This window comes from Apteryx mantelli, chromosome 9 (genome assembly GCF_036417845.1).
Source record: "Apteryx mantelli isolate bAptMan1 chromosome 9, bAptMan1.hap1, whole genome shotgun sequence".
Classification (NCBI taxonomy): domain Eukaryota; kingdom Metazoa; phylum Chordata; class Aves; order Apterygiformes; family Apterygidae; genus Apteryx; species Apteryx mantelli.
In genome coordinates, this window is record NC_089986.1 from 25,048,161 (window position 1) to 25,072,292 (window position 24,132).

Consider the following 24,132-nt stretch of genomic DNA (forward strand, 5'->3'; position numbering starts at 1 on the left):
CAGAATTCTCTAGGAAAGGTCTTCTGGCCAAGGCCAACTACTTGTGCCTTTGTGTAGGAGTGGCACTTCTCAGGAACTTGCTGCTTGAGTTGGAGTTCTTTACCGTGTTTGTGTTACTTTTCCTTCCAGTTAAAGAGATCCCAAGACTGTATGCATATTACTATTTTTCTGCTTGTTATACTTTATTCCTACACTTTACAATGCTTTTAGAAAAACCTGTCCATAGATTCACTGGTAATGAGGAAAGTATTTTTTTTTTCTTCCCTCATCCTTTAGTGTTGTAGACAGTAGTAGTGACGCCTTTTGCTCATTAGCAGAAAAATCCTTTCTGGATCTCTGTAAGAATCAATGAATATCAGCGTCAACTGTAAATGGTGAGTAATTAGTCAGGCTTAGGAAATGAAGAATTAGAGGTGGGCTCCAGCTGCAAAATATTGATTTTTTTTCCCCAGCAATATAGAGTTCCATCAATGCTGTGATATAATTCATTATGGGTAACTGCTGCAAGTGGTCAAATGGATAAGGAAACATAGTTACTTCAAAAGATGAGTCCTATTTCCCTAAGTCGTAACCAAACCTAAGCAAACAATGCTTAGATAGTTTTTCAAAAAGTCTCAAATTCCTTCTCTTGACATTGAAGGACATCAGAAGTTTCTGATGTACAGTGCTGCAATAGCAGTAAGCTGACCACACTACACTGAGAATATCTAATTAGGATTAGTCTCTAAATTAGACTCTTCAGAGGAGTGTAAACTAAAAATGGGATCCTGATAAGCTGACTTGTGTATTGCAACAAATCCAGTTGCAGGAACTGGTCCTAATGCTGCCGGCCCCCCGCTCCCTCCCCTCTCCAGGAGTTAAATACTGCAACAGTATTTTACTCACAGGCTGTTTCTGTAACAGCCGTCACTTAAATATCTAGGTACCTAATGGACTTATCCCTAACACCACAGTGAGGGAGGGAAGCAGCATTAACCTCATTTTGCAGATAAACACTGGAGGCCCTGATGGCTCTCAGCTGTCTTACATCTTATGGAGTAATTGCATGCATGCAAAGTGAGTGTAAAAATGCTGTTACACCAGATTGCAGTGTTCACAGAGAGACTGACAGAACTTTGGCATGCCCTCTGCTCCTTCCTTCCATAGCCACGTAGGACTATGAGGATGAAGGAAGTTCAGGACATGGATTAGTTATCATTAATTCCTCGGCTATTAATTGCTCCATTCAGCCTTGGAAGACATGGGACCTAGAACAGACCCATTCAACATCTTGAACTGTTCAACAGCAGGAAATCACACTGTTGAACTGTAGCAATTCAAGTCTCATCTTCTCTTTCACTGCAGTTTAGGATGGCATAGGGGCCTGTGCAAAACAAACAAAAAAACAGTGTGGCCAGTGTCATAAGATATCAACTTTTTATTTTTCCAGTAAGACTGGAAACATCAATATTCTGCATGTCTTGTCTGAACAGAAGGTAAAAGATTTAATTTCCTGGAATAAATATAAAAATGCATTCCTACACATTTGGCATGGAAAATAATCACATGGCAATCAGGCCGTCAGGAACTAGTTTTCCACAACAGAACAGCGTATACCTGTAACGCTGCAGAATTTCTTCTGGCCTAACAGTTTTGTAGCTAATCAGAGCGACACTAACCGGATAGCCCTGGCGAAAGGTGAAGCTCGGCTCTCACCTGTGCTGCACTTTGGTTTGCGACCTGGCAAGGCTACAGGGGTTTCGAAACCTCGGGGCGTGGGCCGAGGGCCGCTGACAGAGCCAGGAAACCGGACACCGGCGCTCCTCGCTTATGTAAGTGAACCGGGCGCCTCGCGGCCCGTCGGCCGCCTGCCGCCGGGGGAACCTCTTTGAAGGCTCCCGCTGCTGCCCGCACGCCCGGGCAGCGGCCCCGCATCCCCTCGCCGCCCGCGCGGCGCTGGGGACGGAGGGACCCGTCCCGGCGGGCCACGAGCGGGCGGCTGTTTGGGGCCTGTGTACGGCGCTGCCCGGCAACGCAGCGCGGCCCGCCCGCCCCGCCCCGCCCCGCCGCGGCCCGGCCCGGCCCGGCCCCTCCCCGCGGGGGCAGCGCGGCCGTTGGTGACCGGGCGCAGCGCGCGGCCGGCGGCCAACGATCCCTCGGCGGCGCGCGCCGCGGGGCCGCGCGCTGACGTCACGGGCGGCTCCAAGGAGCGGGGCGGGGCCTCTTCCCCCCGGGCGTGATGTAACCTCTGCCCTGCTCGGCGGGCGGCACGGCGCGGTCCGGCGGCCGTTGGGCAGCGCGAGTGGGGCGTGAGGCGGCGAGGCGGCCGGCGGCGGTGAGTGCTCCGCCGCCCGGGGGGGACGCATCCGGGGCGGGGGCCGGGGTGGCGCGGGGGGGGGGCCGGGGGGAGGGGCGGGCTGGCTGGCTGGGCCAGACTCGGAGGCGATCGTGGCTGCTGGTGGAAACATGGTGTCACACGTGAGGCTTATGTAAAATGAGCGGCGTCCGGCACGGCCAATGGGGGAGGAGGGCGCACCGCCCCCGCCCCCTTCCCTGGGCGCCGTCACGCGGCGGCGGCCAATAGGCGACCGGGCGGGGCGGGCTCCCCGGCTTCAGTCACGTTTCTGCCTGTATGAAGTCGGTGCCGGGCTGCGCTGGGCCGGCTGGACGCGGTGCGCTCGGTGAGTCGGGATCCCTCGCCGCGCCCCGCGCTCCGTCCGGGTCCGGGGGGCCGGCGTGCGCCCCGCGGCGGCGGGGAGGGCAGGGGGTGTCGGCGGGGGGACGGGGGCTCGCCGCGCCTCCGCTCCGCTCCCCTCCCCCGCCCGCCGGCTGACGTTACGTAAGTCCCCGCGCGCCGGGGCTCTCCGGTTGCTCGGGGAGACGGGCCGGGACCGGACGGGCCGGGGACTCCGGCGGGGCTCCGGCGGGCGGCGCGGTCCGGTGGGTCCCGGCCTGCTGCTCCCCGCGGGGGCGCGCGCGGAGGCCGGAGGGGAGGGGGCGGCCATGAGCCCCCCCCCCCCGATCCCGTCAGGCGGGGTGTGGAGGGCGCCGAGGGGCGGCCGTGGACCCCCCTCCCGCCCCCATCCCGTCAGACGGGGTGTGGGGGGCGCCGAGGGGCGGCCGTGACCCCCCCCCCTCCCGCCCCCATCCCGTCAGACGGGGTGTGGGGGGCGCCGAGGGGCGGCCGTGACCCCCCCCCTCCCGCCCCCATCCCGTCAGACGGGGTGTGGGGGGCGCCGAGGGGCGACCGTGACCCCCCCTCCCGCCCCCATCCCGTCAGACGGGGTGTGGGGGGCGCCGAGGGGCGGCCGTGACCCCCCCCGCCCCACCGATCGCCTCAGAGTGGGGTGTGGGGGGCGCCGAGGGGCGGCCATGAGCCCCCCCGCCCCACCGATCCCGTCAGACGGGGTGTGGGGGGCGCCGAGGGGCAGCCGTGGCCCCCCCCCCCCCGATCCCCTCAGAGCGGGTGTGGGGGGCGCCGAGTGGCGGCCGTGACCCCCCCTCTCCCGCCCCCATCCCGTCAGACGGGGTGTGGGGGGCGCCGGGGGACGGCCGTGCCCCCCGTCCCCTCGGGCCGCGCGGGGGCGCCTGGAGGCGGTGTCCTGCCCCCCGGGCCGGCGGGGGCACGGCGCCCGGCGGCGGTGGCGGTGGCACCGGCCCCGCCGCGCTCGCTCTGGCGTCCCTGGCGGCCACGGCTGCGGAGCGCGGACTGCGGCCGCTTCTGGGCGAAAGGTCGGAGCCGGGGCTCAAGGGAGCGAGAACAGGCTCCGTGGCACCTTTTGAGGGCACAAGTGTCTGGGTCCGGTAAACATTAACCGCGACTCGGCACTCCATTGCTTTCCTCTTGACGGAGCAGTGCTGCTGTGTGCAGTTGTCTGGGTGGCTTGCTTTTTTGTTTCTGCTACTTACTGCCATATAACTCCTCATAGGAAAAAAAAAAGAGTGTGTTACTGAAATGTATGAATAGGCAACAGGTACTGTTTTTTTTTTTTTTTTAATGTTCCCTATAATGCCCCCAAGCAGACTTTGTTCCTTGAGACTGTGTGGTTTTGCTGCTGTTGACATTAGTTGCATGCTAGTACATGCATGATTGCAAAACAGTTTATGTAAGTAGTTTCATGCAAATAGATGAGCAGTATGGTAACTGTCAAGCTGACACTTCTCAGCTGACTCCTTTGATAGGTTAAGGTAGGATACAACATTATTCTGTCTACAACAGGAGCTTAAAAAGCCCCCAGAGAGGTCATTATGAGGTCTTTGGTACTTGGAAGCTGAAGGCCTTTGAAATTGTATTCATGTGATACACAATAACTTGAAGAAATGTATTGCTTTTATTTTTTTAGGCTGTGAGATGCCTTTTTTTTTTTTTTTTCAAATGTAAGACTCTGAGGTTTGCAGTCTTGTACATCTGACTTGCTGAATATCTACAATTTAAAAATATTTACAAAAAATGGGGAAATAAAGGTGGAAATAAAGGTGGAAATCTTGTAATGACTTTGACAGTAAAGTTGTCTGGTCAAGTCAAGCATAGTACCAGAAACTGCTTTAGTACAGTGAGAAACTGTTTCAGATTGCCAATATTGTTCTAAGCACAGAGATTGTTTACAGATGACATAAGTTAATTAACATTTCTCAAAACTACAGATATCTCTTGGGGCTGGCTTTTGCTTGTTGTCGAAGTAAAATCCAAAATGAACTAACTGCTAAGGTGGCAGTGAGGCATATCTACTTAAATGCAGATGGTTAGTTTTGAATATGTAGTGGTGTTGATAAAACGGAAGCATGTCAAACTGATGGCAGCTAAGGATTTGATCCTGTCACCCTAGTCCAGAAATGGATGCTATTTTACATTAGATGGTTTTGGGGCATTGAACTTGATCTTAAACTTTCAATATCTTTAGGATGCCTCAGTGTCTGTATGTGTCCATGATCTTCTTAGCCTTGGGCATAGTGTTGTTTATACACTTTATCCAGTGGTTCTTGAATACAGAACCCCAAGAGTGGGGCCTAGAATTTGATTCAGGTCAGGGAGAGGGCCCTCATTATTGCTCTGTGACATCAACTTCCATCTTGCTTCTGTTTGCATGTGTTTGCTTGCTCTTGTGATCTTTTTGCCCGTTCTTGCAGAAACTGGCACTATTTCTGCACAGTGGGGAAGCTTTACTGGAGAACTGGACAGCATCCTGTGTTCATCCAAGCTTTGCTGTTAGCCTGGTGGTTATGGCACTGTCCTGAGGTGTGGGGTTCTTGTTTTTGACTGTTGCTGAACTTAGGGAGGCAGCTTATCTAACTAGGAAGACATAATGCAAAAGATGGAGCCTTTGGCCCGGAGTGAAAGAAAAAATCATGCTGCTGTCTTGGGCTTTTTTTTTTTGGGGGGGGGGCTGTTTCATGCAGGTGTTCAAGGTAGAAGGGAGAATGCTTTAGTTGGTTAGTTGGCATAAGTGTCCAACATTGTGCATGAGATGCATCTGACTTCACAATGAAGTTAGAGAAGGACAATGAAAATGATCAACGGTGAAGCAGTTGCCATGTGAGAAAAAACTAAAAAGGTGTTTAGAGAGAAGGCAGCTGAGGGCATGTGTGACTGAGATTTACAGGAGTCACAAAGGCAGTTTATAAGCTGAGTGCAAAAACTGTTAGTCACCCAATTCAGCAGTATTAGAAGTAAGGGCACTCAGTGAAACTCTGCGTGAAATGGACAAAAGGCAGTGCTACTTACACAGCAGGTGGTGAGCTTGTTGCCACAAGAGCATATGGAGGCAAATGATACCAGCAGGTTTGAAAAGATTAGACAGATTTATGGACTATGATAAATGGGCACTAAAAGGAGTAGGCAGGGATGTACCCCCTGACATCTCTAGTGCAATAACTGTGGCTGCTAGGGGAATAGAGTATAGCAACTGGTCAGGCTCCTTTTCCCTAAATTGCATCTCTTTTCCCCATTTCCTAGGACAGAATACTGGGCTAGATGGGTCATTAGTCTGATGCATTGCTTTGACTCTTAAATTGGCATTTGCTGCTTTGACTGTACATGTGACATTCAATCATGTGGTCACTTAATGTGTGTTTAAACCAGAGGTTTTTTTTCTTGTTTGTTTTTGTTTTGTTTTTTAAACTGATTTTTGCTTTGAACTTTAAATTCCATTTTTGCATGATCGCTTCCAAGGCTTAATGTCGAAAGAGAATATGGCCTATCCTGCATTGTGCAGAAGTAAAGTGTAGTTTAGCTTGGCCTAATCCATAGATACAAGAGCTAGAGGTGTGGAAAGCAGGATTTCGGCTTTTCTATACTTTCTTCAGATTCAGCAGGTTTTTCAGGTTTCACTTATGATCCAAAGGCTACATGATTTTCCTGTCTTTGTTTGTTTGTTTATTTGTCAGTTGCTAGCACTTGTTATAGATTTTCACAGATAGCATTCATGTGTTAAAACAAATATAAGAAGTCCAAGTGATCTACTTAATTTTTAGAGCTTACTGTTATCCCCTTTGTGTTCCTACAGAGAGGCATGAAGACAGAACTTACTGCAGTAACTCTTAGCATGATACCTTTATTTTCAACATGTCTTTTCAGTCACTGAGACTAAAATATTGGATAAGCTGAGGTTGTTACATAAACTTATTTGATCCTATCCCTGGACAATACATTTTTATGGTAATAAATTTCCCCTGAGAAGAATCACACTTTTCTGAGTAATTGAGATTTTGATGGAGTTGAGCCAAGGTATGAGAATACAGTGAAATGGGGAAACTGCTTGGAAATAGAGTTCTGAATTTTTCTTCTACCTTGGACTTTGTTATGACCAGGAAGTGTTTAGTTTAGTCCCAGACTGATGCAGACTGATAAACCAGTTTGCTTTTTCCTGGATTCTTACCTCACCCTTATTTCTTTAACACCTTTGCACTATTAAAAGGTGTTTTACTGCAGAAGAGCTTGTTTTACCTCTTAAAATGTGGGCACAGAAGCAAGTTTTTGTGAGACAAGGTATAGGTGGTGTGGTGTTGTAGAAAAGCAAGCAGATTATCACTAGCCAGCAGAACAAGTAAATTATCACTAGTCTAGATCGACTGTAGTGTTTTATAGAGGGTTGCTATAGCTGGCCTACGTTAGAAGGGAACATCATGTTCTTACCAAGGTGTTGTGTAATACTTGGCATGAGTGTGCTGTAGACATTGTGTTATACTCATAATGTTACCACATCATAATTATGAGGTAATCAGGTGTTTCTGAAAATGGATTTTTGTGTCCAGAGTTTTGATTGCATGTCCTAGAATTCCTTTATGAGGATGATGAGTTACAGAGACTTTTAACTGGATTTTCTTGTTGCTGGAGTCGTATTTCCCACATCCAGTTATATGTCTATTCTGCAAGTTTTAAACTGCTTCAATATTTATTACATTAACCTCTCTCCTTAAGCACTGAGGAGCAAATGAGTCAATTAATATCTATGTTATTCTGTTAGTTGTATTAATTTAAAAGGCTTTGACTTTCTGGGTGCGGATGAGGTGAATGCAAAAAAAATGGTGGACTTGAAAGCAGTGCAGCTGATGTTGTTCTGTCCAGTATTCAAAGGTGCCTGACCCCTTTGCTGCCTCACAGCAGTTGTCTCAAACTTACCTACTGCTGTGATGGGGGGCAGGATATTTTGCTTTACTACCAAAACCACATACAGCAATATCTTTTGTTTGTCAGTTGTTGATAGGTACAAAATGACTTCACATTTTGGCATGCAAGTTTTTTAGCTACAAGTGAAATGCTTCCTTCTGTGAAGCATGCTTAAAGGATGCTGGAGAAGAGAAGGTGGCTGTTAAAAGCACACTTTAGAGGCTAATGATTTTATGATTTCTTGTTGGGATTTCTTATGGCCCTAGGCCACTTGTGTGAAATACTGTATGACAGAGAAGACCAAAATGAAGGAGAATCAGATGGTTTGGGTGTGACTGCAAGGGCTGTGCTGAGACTGTGAGGCTGTTCTCTGTAGCATGTTTTGTTCCTGCTGACAACGAACCAGCAACCATATGTAGTAGGAAAGTGCCCAAACACATGGGAATCCGCATGCCTGAGCATATGCACAGTGATCTGGTATTCTAGTAAGTGGCTTAGTAGATCACCAGGCACACTTGGGCAGCCTGCTTGCAGCCTGCCTTCAATGCTGGAACATAGGCAGATCAGGCTTCTGTGCTTCTGTTTGCTACTGCCAAGCTCATCCTTTAAGTGTAGGTATGGTCTTTGTGTCTGAATGCCTGCATTAGACTTGTACCAGTCTAGTACAAAGTCTTCTCGTTTGGCGCCCTTTCTTTCTTGAGAGAGGGAGAGAGTTCCTGAGAAAACAGCAGCAATGTACCAAGTTTCTTTCATGCAAGCTGCACAGCCAGTGGCTCTGAAGAGCATGTTCTCCCTCCTTAGCCACATATGCAAGTGAGGTTATGAGTGCTGGTGGTGTGTGTGTGTGTGTGTGAGCTATTAAAAGGCCAAGGAAAGTTTTGTGCATGTGATTTCATCTGCTGTTCAAACACTGCTGCCTAGCATACTGGCATAGTAAGAAGTGAGGCTAAATTTACCTTCCTCGAGATAAATAATCATGGAGTGCAATTTTTCCCTTTCCTTCACTGTCTCCAAAGAGAGAGTAAAACTTTTTTGGAAGTGCTGAAGAGACAAAGCATGCTGTTTAAATTAGAAGGAGACTGAAATGCACACAGAACGCACTTTTGTAGCAAAGAGTTGAAGGTTATTCTGCAGAGTACATGAACAAGCTGTAGAAGTTCTATGCAAGCAGTAACAATGTTCATCTTGAAAAGATAGGATAGCGGGAAGAGAACTGGTTTGTATGTCAAAATGACTGGAGGAAAAAGGTTGGGGTTTTGCTTCCAGCTGTTTTTGAGTGTAGTGTGGTAATTCTTAACGCTTGTTTTATTTATTTATTTATTTCCATATGGATAGAGTGGCTAGAAGTTTCCTTGTATAGGTGTTTCAAACTGTAGCTTATTAAAAGTTGAGCTAAAGCTATCCTGTCTTTTGAACATCATGTGCTTCTAAAACTGCATAGAGGTACTCCACTGTTAAGTAACAGCTGTATTTGGCATAATTGAAGCTTAGGGGTACAAGATGAAGTGGTTAGGATGTCCAGTACCTCTCTCTTTTGTTGTTCTTACCTCCTATTCTCCTTATTCCTTGCAGCTTTTGTATCTTAGTATGATTTTTGTGCTTGACCTTATATTTCATGTATACACTTCTATATATCTGTTGTCTTAGTTTCCCCTACTTAGTTTCTTTAATTGTACAAAGTTCTTCAGTATATGAAACACTTCTTTGACCTAAATTCCCTTTCTTCTGGGTGTAGTAATTACTGTTGCTGCCGTGGGTTCCTGTGTGACTTGAGCTCTTATTTGTCAATGCTGATATATCAAACTTGTAGAATAAGTATATCATATTTGTTAGCTTGCACACCTTGTGGGATGTATTATTGATGCAGTGGGGGCCATATTAGTAATAGTCAGGCAGTTTATTTGGTATAGAGACTTCCAGAACGGGACTTTCATTTTGACTGAAATCTTTAGACATTGTTGCAGTTCAGATCTGGTTAAAGAGTAGCATTAGACTGAAACTGTTGTAAATGTAATGTCATATGGTGAAATTCTGCCTTTTTGTTTTTAAGGGAGCAGAGTGGTAGGCATTCAAATATACTGCTTAACGGTGATGTTAACAAATATTAAAGTTGAAATATGATGTTATAGATACTTTAGAAGATCTAGTTTCACCTGAAATAAAGGTGAGGTATATGACTGCATGATGGGAGTGATAATTTTTCCCTCCTTTCTGTGACAGCATGTTCTCTAATGTATCATGTAGGTTCCTTTGCTCAAAAAGGACAAGAGTTGATGTATGCAGATTTAGAGTTTAGTAATCTCTCCAGTCATATTTAGTTCTGCTCAGGAAGGGAATAGAGTTTTCCTTTAAAAAGAAATCAAATATCTTTTAAAATCACATTTAATACAGTTCATCTTTAGGAAGTAAACAACATTTGTTGTAGAGTTACAAGTTGGAAGGATGTTTAGAAATTAGCATGGGGCAGGTGTGGAGAATGCTTTTAGCTTCTTCATGAGATGTCTGGGTACAGCCTGTAACAACTTGTGATGTCAAGGGTATATTTCTGTGTTCTCTGCAGAAAATGCTAAATCAGTTGGCAATTAAACTTAGCTCTGCATCATGGCCTGTTGTTCAAGGTGAAGGTATACATTTGAGAAAGATGACTTCTCTTTGCTATTGGGGGGCGATCAGTCCAGATCTCCTGTGGAGATATGAGCACCATTTGTGGTGGTAACAGAACCAAGACTGTTTACCTGAAAGGATAAAATAAGCTTTGCTTGTGGTCTGGCAGAAGAGAGAGCAAGTGCTGCTAGATGACCAAGGAACTGCTCTGACTACTTTTGGGGGTTATTTTTGTGACTGGCTTCCTATAGTCATGTGAAGGCAAATGATGGTTTAGGAGCTGGTCCAGGTCAATAAACACAATATAGATGAGATTCTTTGGCTTTTCATGAGGTAAACTTGCTAAGTTCAACAGTGTGCTATTACCATGCTATCTGTGGTAAAACTGAGGTGACTTTGTCTTGTTACCTCAGGCTAACTCTTTGGTATTGGCTACCCCACAAGAAAAATAGGCAGCTTTAAAAACAAACAGAAAAAAGCCCAAAGTGAGGGAGCTCTGAGGAGGAAATGAAATAATAGTCGTGATTAGGATGCTGTAAAAGTCAAGCTTCTCCTGGTGGTTTGGATGCTTCAGGAATACAAGTAATTGGTGAGATTAATTTAGGTCCGTTTAGGAACCATCTGTTGGGGAGCGAGGGATTTTGTTCAGTTTGGTTCTTTGGGACGTGGCTAAGGAAACTTTGTTCTCTGATTCTTTTATGGATTTGAGTAAAAGAAGCGTACTTTTTAATAAGCTGAGAACAGCTTTTGCTTTAACACATATCTTGGAACATGAAACTGGTCTTGATGATGATGTGCATACTTTCACTCAGTTGAATTAGCTCTCTGAGGAGGTTTTCATCTGCTAAGGCTAATTTGGAGTTGTATTTCAGTGGTAAAGTGTTTTAAGACCATCAGTTGATGATCTGTAGGAAAAGAAACACATCTTTTAAATCAGATATGTGATCCCAAATTTTATACTAGATTTTACTCATTCTTCAGCTTGAATGTTCTGAAGTGAGTACACATGTGATTCTTAAATACATTGTATTGACATCTGTATTGTCTAAACAATGTTCTAATAATAAATTAAGATCACAGACAAGGATGGAATTTTGTGCGTTGTCTTGTATTTACAAAAGGGAACAGAATTCAGTAAATAGTTATTCTGTGCATTTTCAAGGAAACAATTTAGAAGTTAGGTTACAATAATAGTAAATGTTGTTAGGAATAAAATAAACTTTCATATTCCTCTTTGAATTGTAGTTTTCATGTGTATATATATGAAGATATATATATAGTTATATATGTATAACTGTTCTTCATATATATATTATACACACACATATATATATGTATAACTGTTCCTCATGCTTGGAATACCTGTCTTCTATGGTTCATCTTGCATTTCATTATTAAATAGACTCCAAAAGAAAATCTATTTTTCATAAATGATTTTTTTAAAAATCTTGCTTATAGAACTATACGGATTTGTTTTTTGCAGGAGCATATTGGTGATGCTTTCTGCCTGATTTGGACAGATCATAATTAGTGTGCTCATTAAGGTAAGTGTCCTACATAACACTTTCCCCAAGAAAGCCATTATAATACCAGTTCTTTCTTGGTTAGTCTGAACTGACATTCTGTTGTTGTTGCTGCTTTAGATGCTTCTCTTGAGCTGTAGTCTTGTCAGAATGCTGGAAAATATATTCAGGACTTCAAAAAGACCTGTTGTACAAATCATTAAGCACATGGAAATGGTCTGGCTTCTCTCGTTTTTAGGAAATTGAAATGATTTAGTGTAACATCCAATATCAAGTGCTACATTAGCACTGTTTGCTGCACAGTAGTCTTAATAATTTTCAATCTTTCTATTGCTCTTACAGATATTTTAAGGAATTTTAATGAAAAGGAAAATTCTGGGGTCCCGAAAGCAAAGATGCTAGTGCACTCAGGAGAAAAAAGTAAAATGTTATGCTTCTAAGCTTTGATTTAGAAAGCACATCATAGCTTCTAACTGTATTTTTGGTCAGTTGTATGTTCTAGTTTCTAACAAACTAATACTATTTTAATATCTATTCAAGAAGCTGAACACGTGGCTTCAGAGCTACTGACTTATGGATGTTTATATTCGATGTGTGAGAAGCTGATGACAAAAAAGCTTGTTGTGACTCAGGTGGGATGTGTGGTGGATACAAAAAAAAAATGAAGAAAAATTTCACAAATTCTGTGATACAAAGAAAACTTACTCAAGTGGTTTTATTATATGTGTTCTGGTGATGGGACAGTAATGGGTCAAAGGCAGGAGAGGAAGAGATAGCAGTTCTGGATAGTACTGTAACACTCAAAGGAAGGTGAAACTGTAACTGAGTATTTTGAGGATTAATACTAGAGTGAATGATTTGTCTAAATGACTGAAAATTTCTTTGTCTACAGCTGCAAACCTTGAACTGTTTAGGTTCTTTAAGCTGACAATGTTGATTCTTTTTTTAATGCTGCAGGTGTGACTTCAGTTCTCTCCAGACAGTGAACTTGGCTGGGTTCCTGTAATACAGGTGTGTTCCCTAAAGCAGGCTGTTTGTTCTTTTCTAATATTTGAAGTCTTATTTCTATGTTTAAAGTAGATATACCTCAGTATCAAAAGAAAGGTCACAAGTTCAGTATTTTTTCTATACTGATGAAATTGGACTTCTTTTTGTAGAAAAGCCCTATTGAGATGCCATGCATGGATGTTCTGTTGGCTTCACCTAAGGATCCATAAGGAGAATTTCTTGAGGGAAAGAGAACTCTTTTTGTTCTTTAGGATTTGGACTAAGTCAGTCACCTGCATATTTCCTCTGATAAATAATAGAACCAGAAGATTAGATTTAACTTTAACTGATAAAATGACTAATTTGAATGGTTTTTTTTTTTTTTTTTTTTTTTTTAGTTTCAGATAAATCCCGCTTGATGTAGATTTGTCTTAGCTTTCAGTTAGACTGTGAAAAGGCTTATTGTGAGAATTTTAAGAAGCAATAAGGACTGTTTTCTCTTAATCTCTTCATAAGTGCGTTAAGTAATTGAAGCCAATATTACACCCAATTCAAATGGTACATGAAACTACTGTGAATGTCCTCTTTAAACCTATACTTTGTTTTTTGTAAACCTTTTTAATGGTTTATTACCTATGAAAATTTTCTGATGGGGTCATTAAACTAAATGGGTGCTCTGTCACTTCGTAAGTAGTCAGACATATCCTTGTGGCTGTTTTCTTGTAGATCTTCTTGATTAATGAAGTTAAATTTTAACTTCCGTTAAGGAAAATATGACTTGCAGGGAGATGAGTTGGCATGAGGAAATTGGAAAGGCTGTCTTTAAATTAGTATTGAACCAGTGCTGAAAGCCATTCCACACTTTCACTGTATGTGCTAAAAAATATTCAACTTGCAAGTACCTGTGCATAAAGCTGTTTCTAACACTTCTCATGGTCAGAGGTACAGAACTTATCGTTTAAATCCCTTCTTATCAATTTATGATGAAGGCAAAACATATAAGGAACTAACCTGTACCCAGATTTGTATCATAATCTGAGACTTGCGAAACTCTCATTGGTTTTTGCAGTGTGATGCAGAACGGAATGCTGTGAATAAATTCTTCCTTAAGTCTGGCCAACACAAATGTACTTTTAACAGCTGGTAGAGGCATAGCCTTTTAAATTAAGGCATGTTAACATGGGCTGTCTTCCAAAATGATTAGCTTGGGATTTGAATGCTCTTCCAAAATTTTTATTCCAAACATTCCTTGTGCATATTCAAATGCAGTACTTAAAAAGTGATGTGATCATTTGCCACACAAAGAAATTTGCCTTTTCGAACTTCTGATTTTTTTTTTTTTTGCAACTCCGTTGTGTAGTGACATGTTCCAACATACTTAGTGTAGAAGGTTCTGTTATTTTAAAGCTTTACAAGACCTTACTCTAGACCAAAAGCGTTTAAAATGCAAAGTTGTATTTGTGATTCTTCTGTTGGATGACAGTTCCATGTTTAACCAATGTTTATCTGCATAGGGATGGCATAACTGTGAGCATCTCTCTGGTATCTGTTTGAAGAGGACACGGTTGGGGGGCCCAGGTATTTCTTTTATATTTTATAGTTTTAGAGGTGTCCGGACTCTGTAATGGTCAAAGATTTCCAGTAGAAGAAGATGAGACAAGAATTAAATGCATGTGGGAGACTCTGGACCTAGGCACTTCATGCTTTTGATGATAGCTGGGAGGGAACTTGATATACACTTTTACCAACCTTTCTTAGAAAAAACAGGTAAGGAACATAGATAATTGTTATGATTCATGTTAGAAAGATGCACTCTTTTTCTGTAGAGTTTATGCAGAAAATATACTGTAGTATGTTTGTTTTATCTTTAAACTATAATTTCAGTCATATACATACTCATTCAGAACTATTTGTTGGATATAAACTGTGGGAATTCTCTTATTTGAAGATGAGAGGCTTTTAGCCTAAAAACATACTTATCCTTAAATTCAGGTTTGAGTTTCTTCATCGTGGGCAGAACCGTCCTTCCTACGGACGCGAGGGCCTGGCCTGGTGCTTGTGCTGACCCCTTCCTGCATAGGAGCTGCTAGAAATTCAGGGTCTGGCGCTTAGATGGCTCTTAACAAAGACTATCTCTGGGTCAGTCCCACCATTGTAAAGTGAACGGCAGCTGTAAGCATCTGTGAATTATGATCCTCTGTATAAAGATACTATTGACCTTTATTTAACTATTTTGGGGGAATGTGAAAGGAAGGTGTCAAATTTAGGCAGAAAAAAGGAGCTGAACTTTGAGAATAAGTTTTTTTGTTTGTTTGTTTCTTTTTGTTTTTTTAAAAAGTCAGCTGTGTCTTCCCCCCCCCCCCCTTTTTTTCTTTTTCCTTTTCTCCTGAAGTATACAACAATTTAGAATAGTCTGTAGTCAGGATTCTCTTGAATTGTGAATCCTTACCAATAAAATGTGAAATTAATGCTGTGAAATCCAGTTTCTGTGGAATACTTGTGATGTTCTAGATTATGTCAATAAAATTATCAAGAATAATAAAAAATTCTGGCATACACACACAACTTATTTTTGATGGCTTGCAGTGTGATGGGGAATTTTGCACAGGAGGAATCTATTAAAAAAAACTTTTGTTTCTTCAAAAGGGCTTGCTGGAAGTTGTTGCTATACGTCTTTTCTTGTTTTTCCTATAGTGAAGTTTGAAACTAGTTTTTGGTTTTGTTTTGTTTTGGTTTTTTGCCTTCCTTAGAAAGTGTCCTAGTGAAGATATTCTGTTAATTGTTCTATCTATTGCTACAAAAAAGTGGAGCTCTCAGAGCTCTTACTGGTGAAGTCATACAGATGGAAGAGTCATTTCTCGATTATTAATGTTTGTTTTCTCAACATTTTTTCCTACTGTGTTGCTGCCAAGCATTTAATTATTGTCTAATTGCACAGGCAGAATGCATTCATTGCAGATGTTAATTTTCAATTTTCTCTAAAATTGCATGATATGACTAAATCCTGCTAGTTACTTGTCATACAAATGAGAAAATTTTACCATTTGCAAAGCGGTCTTCCAGAAGACATGTGAAAAGTCGCCTTGTCAATAAAACCTCTAGAAGACTAAAATCCTGGCCATGAGAAATGTCTCCTATTGGTGCTAGCACAGTTACAGTCCCCTAATGTTTAGATGGTTGAAATAGTCATAAACTGTGGTATACCTCTTGCTTCATTTTTAAATATTAAGTTCATATTGGTTGCAAATTTAGAACCAAAGAAACCTTCAGAGTCTTGAAATGTTCTCTTCTTACTCAGTTCTTAAGTTGGTTCATCTTGGCTCTGAGTTTTCGGTTTTCATCCTTTAAATGCCAGTGCTAGACATGAAGTTTGTTTCATGAAGGGAAATCTGGAAAAATCTGTTCTTTGCATGTAACCAAGCAGGCTAATGCTGAGACCAGGCCTTTGAGTTTAAGTGCCAAATTTTCAAAAGGAACTTCCCTCCTTGGTGTTTTACAGTCTAGCCCAAATTCTTAGGAGGATTTCTCAAAAGCATAAAGCCGTTATTTCCTCAAGGATTGTCCATTTGTCTTCTGCGACTGTTAAACTTTAAGCTGTTTCTGTTGTCTTGCTGGAGGATAAGAAGCTTCTCTAGCTAGTGTGTAGCCAGAAGATGCTTTGTGCCTGTCCAACCTGGTAGTAATTTAATGTCTACATTAGCCCTCAGTGGCAGTGTCTTGCCTTTTTCATACACTGTTTCAGGGTATTGAGAGCTCTAGACTGACAGAGAGACTTTGAGAGATTTGCTCTGCCAGGAAGAGTAGACTGCTTTTGTGAGCCAATTACCTTAAAATCAAGCTTAACTTGTGCTGATTTCAGATTAAAAACAAGTATTTATTTACAGAATCAAAACAGAAACATGCTTTACAGCTTAGAAAGATGTAGCAGAAACTAAACAAAACTGAGTTTAACTTCCTTATCTCAAGATCAAACCTAAAAACTCTTCCTCTGTTTCCTAGTGGCAAGCTGTGCTTCCCTACTGAACTTAGTTTGGGATGCAATTAACATGCTCAGACTGCAGTAACAGGAGAGGACCTCAAACTGGGAAAGCGTGCTAGCTCTTGCTTTTTCATTCTTGTTTGGTTATTTATTTGGAATTTATTCAAGCATATAAATGGAATGGATGTGTGCAATTTATTATGGCATTTTGACTGAGATTAGTTACAATATTAATTAATCTCTTTGGGATGACTGATCCTCTGTATTACTGAAGTGTTAGCATGGTGCTTGCCTATGCATGCAGATGTTTCACTTAAGGTATTCTTCTGTCTGAGAGTAAATTCTAGCCAGATGCATCAGTCTGTTCTTATCTAAAATTACAGGCACAGAGCACAACGTAGGGTAATTGCCAGTCTGTTCTTTCTCATAGTTGTTCTGATCCCTTCTTGGAGAATCTTTCCAAACTTATGGCATATATTATTATTGCTGATACTTCAGATAGTGTGTGGGGTGTGGGTCTTTTTTTGTTTTGTATTTTTTTTTAATATAAAATTGTATAAGATTTTGTTTTGGAAAAACTTCTCTTCCTTTCTTCTTCCACCTTGAACACCACACCTCTCTCTATGCCCTTATGCTTGTTCTTCAGTGGGGCTTTTATTATTTATTTATTTATTTATTTACTTTAGTGGTGCTTCAGGATGTTGCAATCAAAGATGACTGGATTTAAATATTGCTTCTCTTGCGCATTCTGTCCCCAACTAACTATAGACATAACTAATGTCTGCCTCGTTTGAGAGATTTCAGCACTGTCAGTGAATGCATCAGGGCATTCCCCAAAAGCTCTTGGAAGTCTATCATAAAATTTTTCTTGTTCCTTCCTCCTTATTCTTCCTGTATTCCTTGATCTGGTATGTGCTGGTGGCACTGAGGCTTTTCAGGTTTTCAAACAGAAGGACTTTTGCATAAGACTGACCTTCAGTAACATAAATCTTGGATAAGAATACCATTCCACCTCTACAAGTTGAGGCAGCTCTAATAAAATATGCCTTTAAAAAGAAGGTTAAACTTGCCTCTTCTCCATCACTGGGGTATACATTTAATCTCTGGTACTATTGTCCTTGGGCTCCAAATTGTAGTCCCTGTAATGTAGTTGCATAGGAATTGTGTAGAGACTTGTTGGGGGCAAACCTGCAGAAGCTCTGTTATGTAGCTAATTAGAGACAGCAGTAATACAGTGTGTTTCCTGACAAAAGTTTCCGCCAAATGTCAAGAGGGAGAAAACTGATATGATACCATCTCTAGGCCAGTACCCATTTCTTTTGTCAGCTGGTGATTCTCTTCACTTCAGCTCCTGAAAGCTGCTTTAAAAAAAAAAAAAGTTTCTGGAATGTCACTCACTCAATCAGCTCTTATTCAAGGAGGCACAGAAAATTCCTCAAAAGCTGTTGGACATCTTGCATATATATCCTGGCAACAATTCTCATCCACCTAAGGAAGCACTACTGAGATTTACTACAAATATCTGGCAGAAACTAGCCTACATGTCAAGGAAAGAAGAGAAGAGATAATGGATGATCTTTGGAGGTAGAAAAAAGTGCTCATCAGTGATTTTTACAGTTCAGAATTTCAAACCATAAGACTACATGCTAGCTGTGGCACAGTTTTATTGACTCTTAATAAACTTCCAAAGATTATAAAAAGGACCTTGAAAATAACTTTCCCAGGAGAACTGATTCTGAAAAATTACTTGCTGGCAACTCTTGAGGGAGAAAGTACTGCAGCATTTATTATAATATCCTTTGCAGGGTTCCAGAGAAGAGTATTCTCACTTATGAAGGCTGATATACAAAGTGTTTGAATTCAGAGTAGGAAACCTTTGGTATAATCATCACCCTTTTTAGAAATTTCACAAGTTTTCTGACATAAAAGCATTGTTGTAATATTGGACTATTTATCTTTGGAGAATTTAGGGCTATGGTAAGGGTCTGTCTTCTGGCAATTCATGCTTATGAACCTAGCTAGAGAGATGTGTATAGTTTTCCTTGAAAGATTTAAGTACAGAAGCCCAAAGGTTTGGTGAGAGCTTTCTTCCTACCTTGGAGGGAATAATGTAATGTAGCTTGCTGGCAGATGATATTGTTTCAGTTACGGCAGTGTATTTTTCTCTTCTACCTATATAAAGCTCTCTCCAAGTAGCACTTGGTCAAAAAAACAGGAGGAAACCCCTACCTTGAGATCAGAACATAGAACAAGAGAAATGTTGGATTTCATCTTAATTTCTATGTGAAATTAGGTCAGACCTCCTTTTCAGGTGATGCCTTTGCAGTCTTCTTTCAAAAGCTTCATTTTAATCATGGTGCGGTTAATCTGTGTAATTTTGATGTGGGTACAGCATTTACTTGAAATGAACAAAATACTGTAGATGATCTCCATCTTTAACCTTCATAGAGAAGGTAAAAGGCCATCCCATTGCTAGCTGGGTAGTTTACTGGAGTACCTATACTTACCGAGTCCTCTATAGAACTTTACAACCTCAGCTCCCTCTGAGAAATAATAATATAGCTGATGTATGAAAAGTGGCTTCCTGAGAGTGGTTTCAGTCTTTTAAGCAGATAGGTGCTCTTACTTATGTAGTATTTGAAATAATACTAAGAGAATTTACTGGGCTGGAATGGATTAACATTTTATAAAATGCTCCTTACCTATGTAGTAACAGGAGGCTTTTCTTCATGTGCTCTCCATATAGGTATTCCCAAGGCCACCTTCCACATTTACTTTTCTTTTGAGCTCTGTTATGTTTCAAGTTACTGGCAGAGAAAACTAGTGGTTGCTAGTCTGTCATCATTCTTTCTGCCTTTGCTACGCAAGGGCTATGAAACTGCGGATGGCAGCATGGGTACCACTGACCAGCAGCGCCTCCATTCACAAGCTGCAAAGTGTGAGCTTTATCTACTGGAAAGAATCAATCACTAGGGATGAATTGTCTGTTCTGGTTTAATCATTTGCCATCAGAGTATGTGCCATTGCAAAATGATACTGGAATTTCATCTGAGAGTAAATATTCTTTTATTGCATGTTCCAGTTTATGTAATTTTTAAGACAAAAGTGGCTTCTTTAGTCCAGAAAAAACTGTTAGAGATACTAAAGTATAATTTACTGCTTGTATCCTACTATTCCATACAAAGGCACAGCAGGATGTCTATTCAATATGGATTAGTGGACCTGAAGTGAATAGACACAGTAGTGAAATGTTGGTATGTTTTACTCTCCCTGAAAGTGTTCTGTTGTTTTTGTTTTTTTTGTTTTTAGCTACCTGTAATGGGGTACTTGTAAATAATATCATTAAGAACATGTATACACCAATAGCAATGGTTTAAATAAATGTCCCTAAACTATACTTCATCTTTCAACTGAAAACAGATATCTTGCATATTACTTTGACCAAAAGAAGAGATGAGCAGTATTTTCTTCTGAAAAGTTCAAAAATAAACGTAAAATGTCTGGAAAAACAGCTATTAGGAGGGTAAGAAAATAGTTTCAATGGTTTTGGAGGGAGGGGAGTAAAACCACAGTGCATTTAAAATGAATGTTAACTTAAAGTTGCCTGTTTATAGGCTTTTAAAAATATTGTTTCTGTGTTATATAGCAAGTTGTTGCATTTAATATTAGCAAAACTTAGTTGCAGATTTTTTTTGATTGCCCATGTTATTCCAGTCACAGGAATTAGACAACAATTGTAATTTTGAATATCTTAAAGGAAGAAAAAGGAGGGCACAAACATGATTCTTTAAAAAAATAAAAAAAACAAACCCAGAAAACTCCACTCTTCTGATGTTGAATTCATGTTGTTCAGAGAATCTTAGTTCGTAGCTTTGCAGTACTGTTGTCTTAAACTAAATGAGGAAATGAATCAGGTTAGGATATTTTATTTTGTTTGTGAGGTTGATTTGCTATATAGCAGATCTCCTTTAGCTATTCAGTATTAGTCTGTTCTTAATTTATTTCCTTATATACACTCAAATTTCAAGCCTGGTATATTAGAATTTGCTTTACAAGCAGTTTTGTCTTGTTGTAAAGTTTACCCTTCTAAACACTGCAGAATCTTTTTTTTTTTTTTTTTTTTTTCCTTCTGAATTAGTCATAAGTCGGGTAGGAAAAAAAACCCATGGTTTTATTCTCAGGTTTATTGTGCCTTAGAATTTTTGTTGCTGATAAAAATGCAGTTGCATATACTTAGTTTCTCTGTTCCCGCAGTCTTCCTCTGCTCATGTGTGGCTTTTGTAACAAAGAAAGAGTTGGTCAAAATAGAAGAATTGACCTTAAAATAAGAAAACAAAACTGTAAAAAAACAAAGCTAGTAAGAAATCCTCTGATGTCTGAATGGAAAACCAGAAGCTAATAGAATGGCTTCATTGAAAAATGTTTTTCAACAGTTATTTTCCAATTCCAAGCAGTAAACTTGTCAAGAATTAAGGAGGAAAATAGAAGGCAAATGAATATGTAAACTTTGAAGGTTTTTTTTCATATTTATTCCACTTTCTCTTTTTCTGTGGGTTTTTCTCAAAAATAAATACTTTTTCCATGATAATATCTTGTTAGACTAGTGATTGTAATCAGGTTAAACTTTTCACCATTGAAATGCTCAATACATTAATCGTGGCTATCATTGATCACTTACTAATTTTATCAGTTAATGAGAATTCTGGTTTGTCAGCAAAGGCAAACAATAAAATAATTTTTCTTCTTCCTTCCCTTCCTCCTCAGGTTTGTGGGTCTGTGCTTCCAGACAGAATTTATACAGACAGAAAATTCTGAATATGACTTAACTTGTTCTTGATATTGGCAGTGTTTCTAATGAGTGCCCCATGGACTGTATCAAGTTCAGGGGGTTCTATGCTAGCACTGCGGAGCAAAACCCTGAGCAGCAACCTGGTATCAGTGAAAATATTTCTTCATCATTCTCATTAGAAGAGCAACAGAAAATGAGTGAGTATTCTGGACTTGCAAACAACCATAGCCAGATGATTGCTGGAGATTCAGAAATTCAGGCAAAGCCTGAACAATCTCATGAAGTTCTTCAAGAAGATATTGAAATGAGCAGCGGATCCAGTGGAAATGACTTCAGTGGAAATGACACAAATGAAAACTATTCCAGTGGACATGATTCTCATGGCCATGAATCTGATGAAAATGGGAAAGGTTCAGCAATGCTCATGGAATCTTTAGACTGTCATAAAAGGTAGTCACTAATTTTGGATTTTGTCACTGAAGACTTTTTTCATTCAAACTTAATTTATGAGTAATAACCACAGTATAAAGTGTATCTTCGAATTGGAGCTTACTGTTCCATCCACTAGTTAACTTGTACTCTTGTATGCTGTAAATTGTGTAATATATTATAATTCATAAAGAGCAGATCTTTAGTGTTTCACAGGGCCAGCTTAATTTCAATGTTTTTCTCATCATTGCTTGTTTGATTGGCCTTTTATACTTACTCTTGTAAATTAACTTCTTTAAGTAGCAAAAATTATCAATATATTCTTATGTGTCAGGATGCAGCTGTACTATTTTCATCTTTTAAATAGTAGCTCAGTGTACAGAGCAAAGGTACTGTAAGAACCTTCTTAAAGACAAATGTGTAACACCTCCAGCTACGGTTTCCATCAGTTATACCAGACAGAAGCTTTTAAAGTGTCTTCCTCTCTCCCCTCCCCCAAATAGCCAGTCATTAATGGGGAAATGTAAAGCTAAAGTGAAATACAAGTTGTACATTAGATTTACTAATACCATTCTTTCTCTCTTTCCTTGTTCTAGTTCAAGCTCAAATGCATTTAGTCTGATTATTGCAAACTCTGAGCACAATCAATCTAGCAGTGGATGCAGGTAAACTAATATGCATTAATTGTTAATAACCATCTTGAGATTGCTTATTGACTTATTTCTTTCAGTAATTTACATGTATGTACTGACAAATCCTGAAGACTAAATAGTGGGTTTCAGGGTTGGTTTTGTTTTTTTTTGTGTGTGTGTGTGTGTGGTTGGGTTTTTTTGTTTTGTTTCGTTTTTGTGGGTTTTTTCTTTGACTCTACCTGGAGGAATACACAGAATCCTACCATCTTTCATTCACTTCCTGTCCAATCAGTAGCACGTGCCTTGTATCCTGTAGGTCCTCTTAACACTTGGTTGAATTAGAGCTTTTTGTCACACTTCCAAGTGAGTTGTACAATAACTTCTGACATCTTCTTACTTTGTTTTGATTTGGTAACTTAACTCCATAATTTTATTTTTGTGGTTCACTTTGGGTATTGCTTCGGCTCTAGTGGCTTTTTTGAAGTTTTTCTTTAAATATTATGCTATTCAGGTTTTGGTCTGAAGCCCTTTTCTGGGGACTACCTAGTAGTGATTTAACATCAAAATTCACCCGCTGAGTTGGATGTGTTCTGATGTCCAGCAGCCAAACCATCTGCTTCTCCTGTGTTCCATTCGCTGGGATTCAAGCCTCAAGTCTGTAAGGATAGACCAACATCAGCTGCAGGGGTACCTCTGTATGAATGCTGCTTCTGACCCTGATAGCCTTGAGAAACATGGTGGCATTGAAGGCTCGAATTTGGACACTTCAAAGTGCCCTACTGATTTTTTTTTTTTTTTTTTTTTTTTTTTTTAAGTCAGCTTCTGATCAGGAAGCAAAAACCTGATCCCGAGCAGATCAAGGATGTCTAGCTCTAGCATATTCATGTTAAGATCCCTATCTATGCGTGCCTTCCTGAAAGTGTTTCCACCTGATGCAGTTCCTAGAGAAGTGGTAAATTTAAATGACCCCTTTTCGCTATTTGGTGCTTGATGAACCTAGTGTCTGTGTCTGCCTTGTGGGCACTGGGAGACCTTGATTCACGCTGTATCTTCAAGTGGAAATTGAGTTCACTTTGCTTAATATGAAGAACAGAGTGAAGCAAAGGTGTTTCCTAACATTCCTTTCCCAGTGATTCCATCTTCTTCACAGCAAGATGTTGGGGGGCAGCTTAATTCAATTTCTTTGATAACTCTTTCATTTTATTTTTTAAACTTTGTTAGTAGTTCTCTGCTCAGAAATAAATATGAATCCAGATGGTACAGCATTTTCCCCAGCTGTCAGGCATAGTGCTAGAGAGCTACAGAACAGAATCTGGTCATCTACTGGGAATGGGAGACTGAGGATTGTTAGACAATGCTCTCTGAAGAGCTGACTAGAATACGTTGATAAGCTGTAGGTTTAACCTTTGATTCAAAGGCTATTGGGTCTTGGTTTCAATGTCACCACAATCCAGCTATGTAGTTTAATATCTGTGGATACCTTTCCAGTTCACTCTTCACATAAAGCAAAATGGAAGTCTCCTATTTTTATAGAATTTACTATTTTATACTCCTCAGGTAAACCTTCCCTGTGGTTGTCTACTGTGCCTGACTCTTCTGATCTT

The 24,132-nt window shown here is 41.0% G+C and overlaps 1 protein-coding gene across 13 annotated transcripts in view; it reads left to right on the forward strand.

Moving 5' to 3' along the window:
* Positions 1–2,220: 2,220 nt before the first annotated feature.
* The window catches only part of PER2 (period circadian regulator 2), a 51,727-nt gene continuing 29,815 nt past the window's right edge, over positions 2,221–24,132 (forward strand). For 2 of the 13 annotated variants that reach the window (XM_067301939.1, XM_067301950.1), the window contains exons 1-8: positions 2,571–2,660; positions 11,673–11,733; positions 12,670–12,723; positions 14,214–14,277; positions 14,692–14,871; positions 20,099–20,201; positions 21,443–21,917; positions 22,493–22,561. In XM_067301939.1, the coding sequence (XP_067158040.1) occupies positions 21,544–21,917; positions 22,493–22,561 (443 nt within the window). In that variant the 5' untranslated portion in view covers positions 2,571–2,660; positions 11,673–11,733; positions 12,670–12,723; ... (2 more) ...; positions 20,099–20,201; positions 21,443–21,543. The other 11 variants (XM_067301940.1, XM_067301943.1, XM_067301945.1 and 8 more) reach the window with 11 other exon arrangements.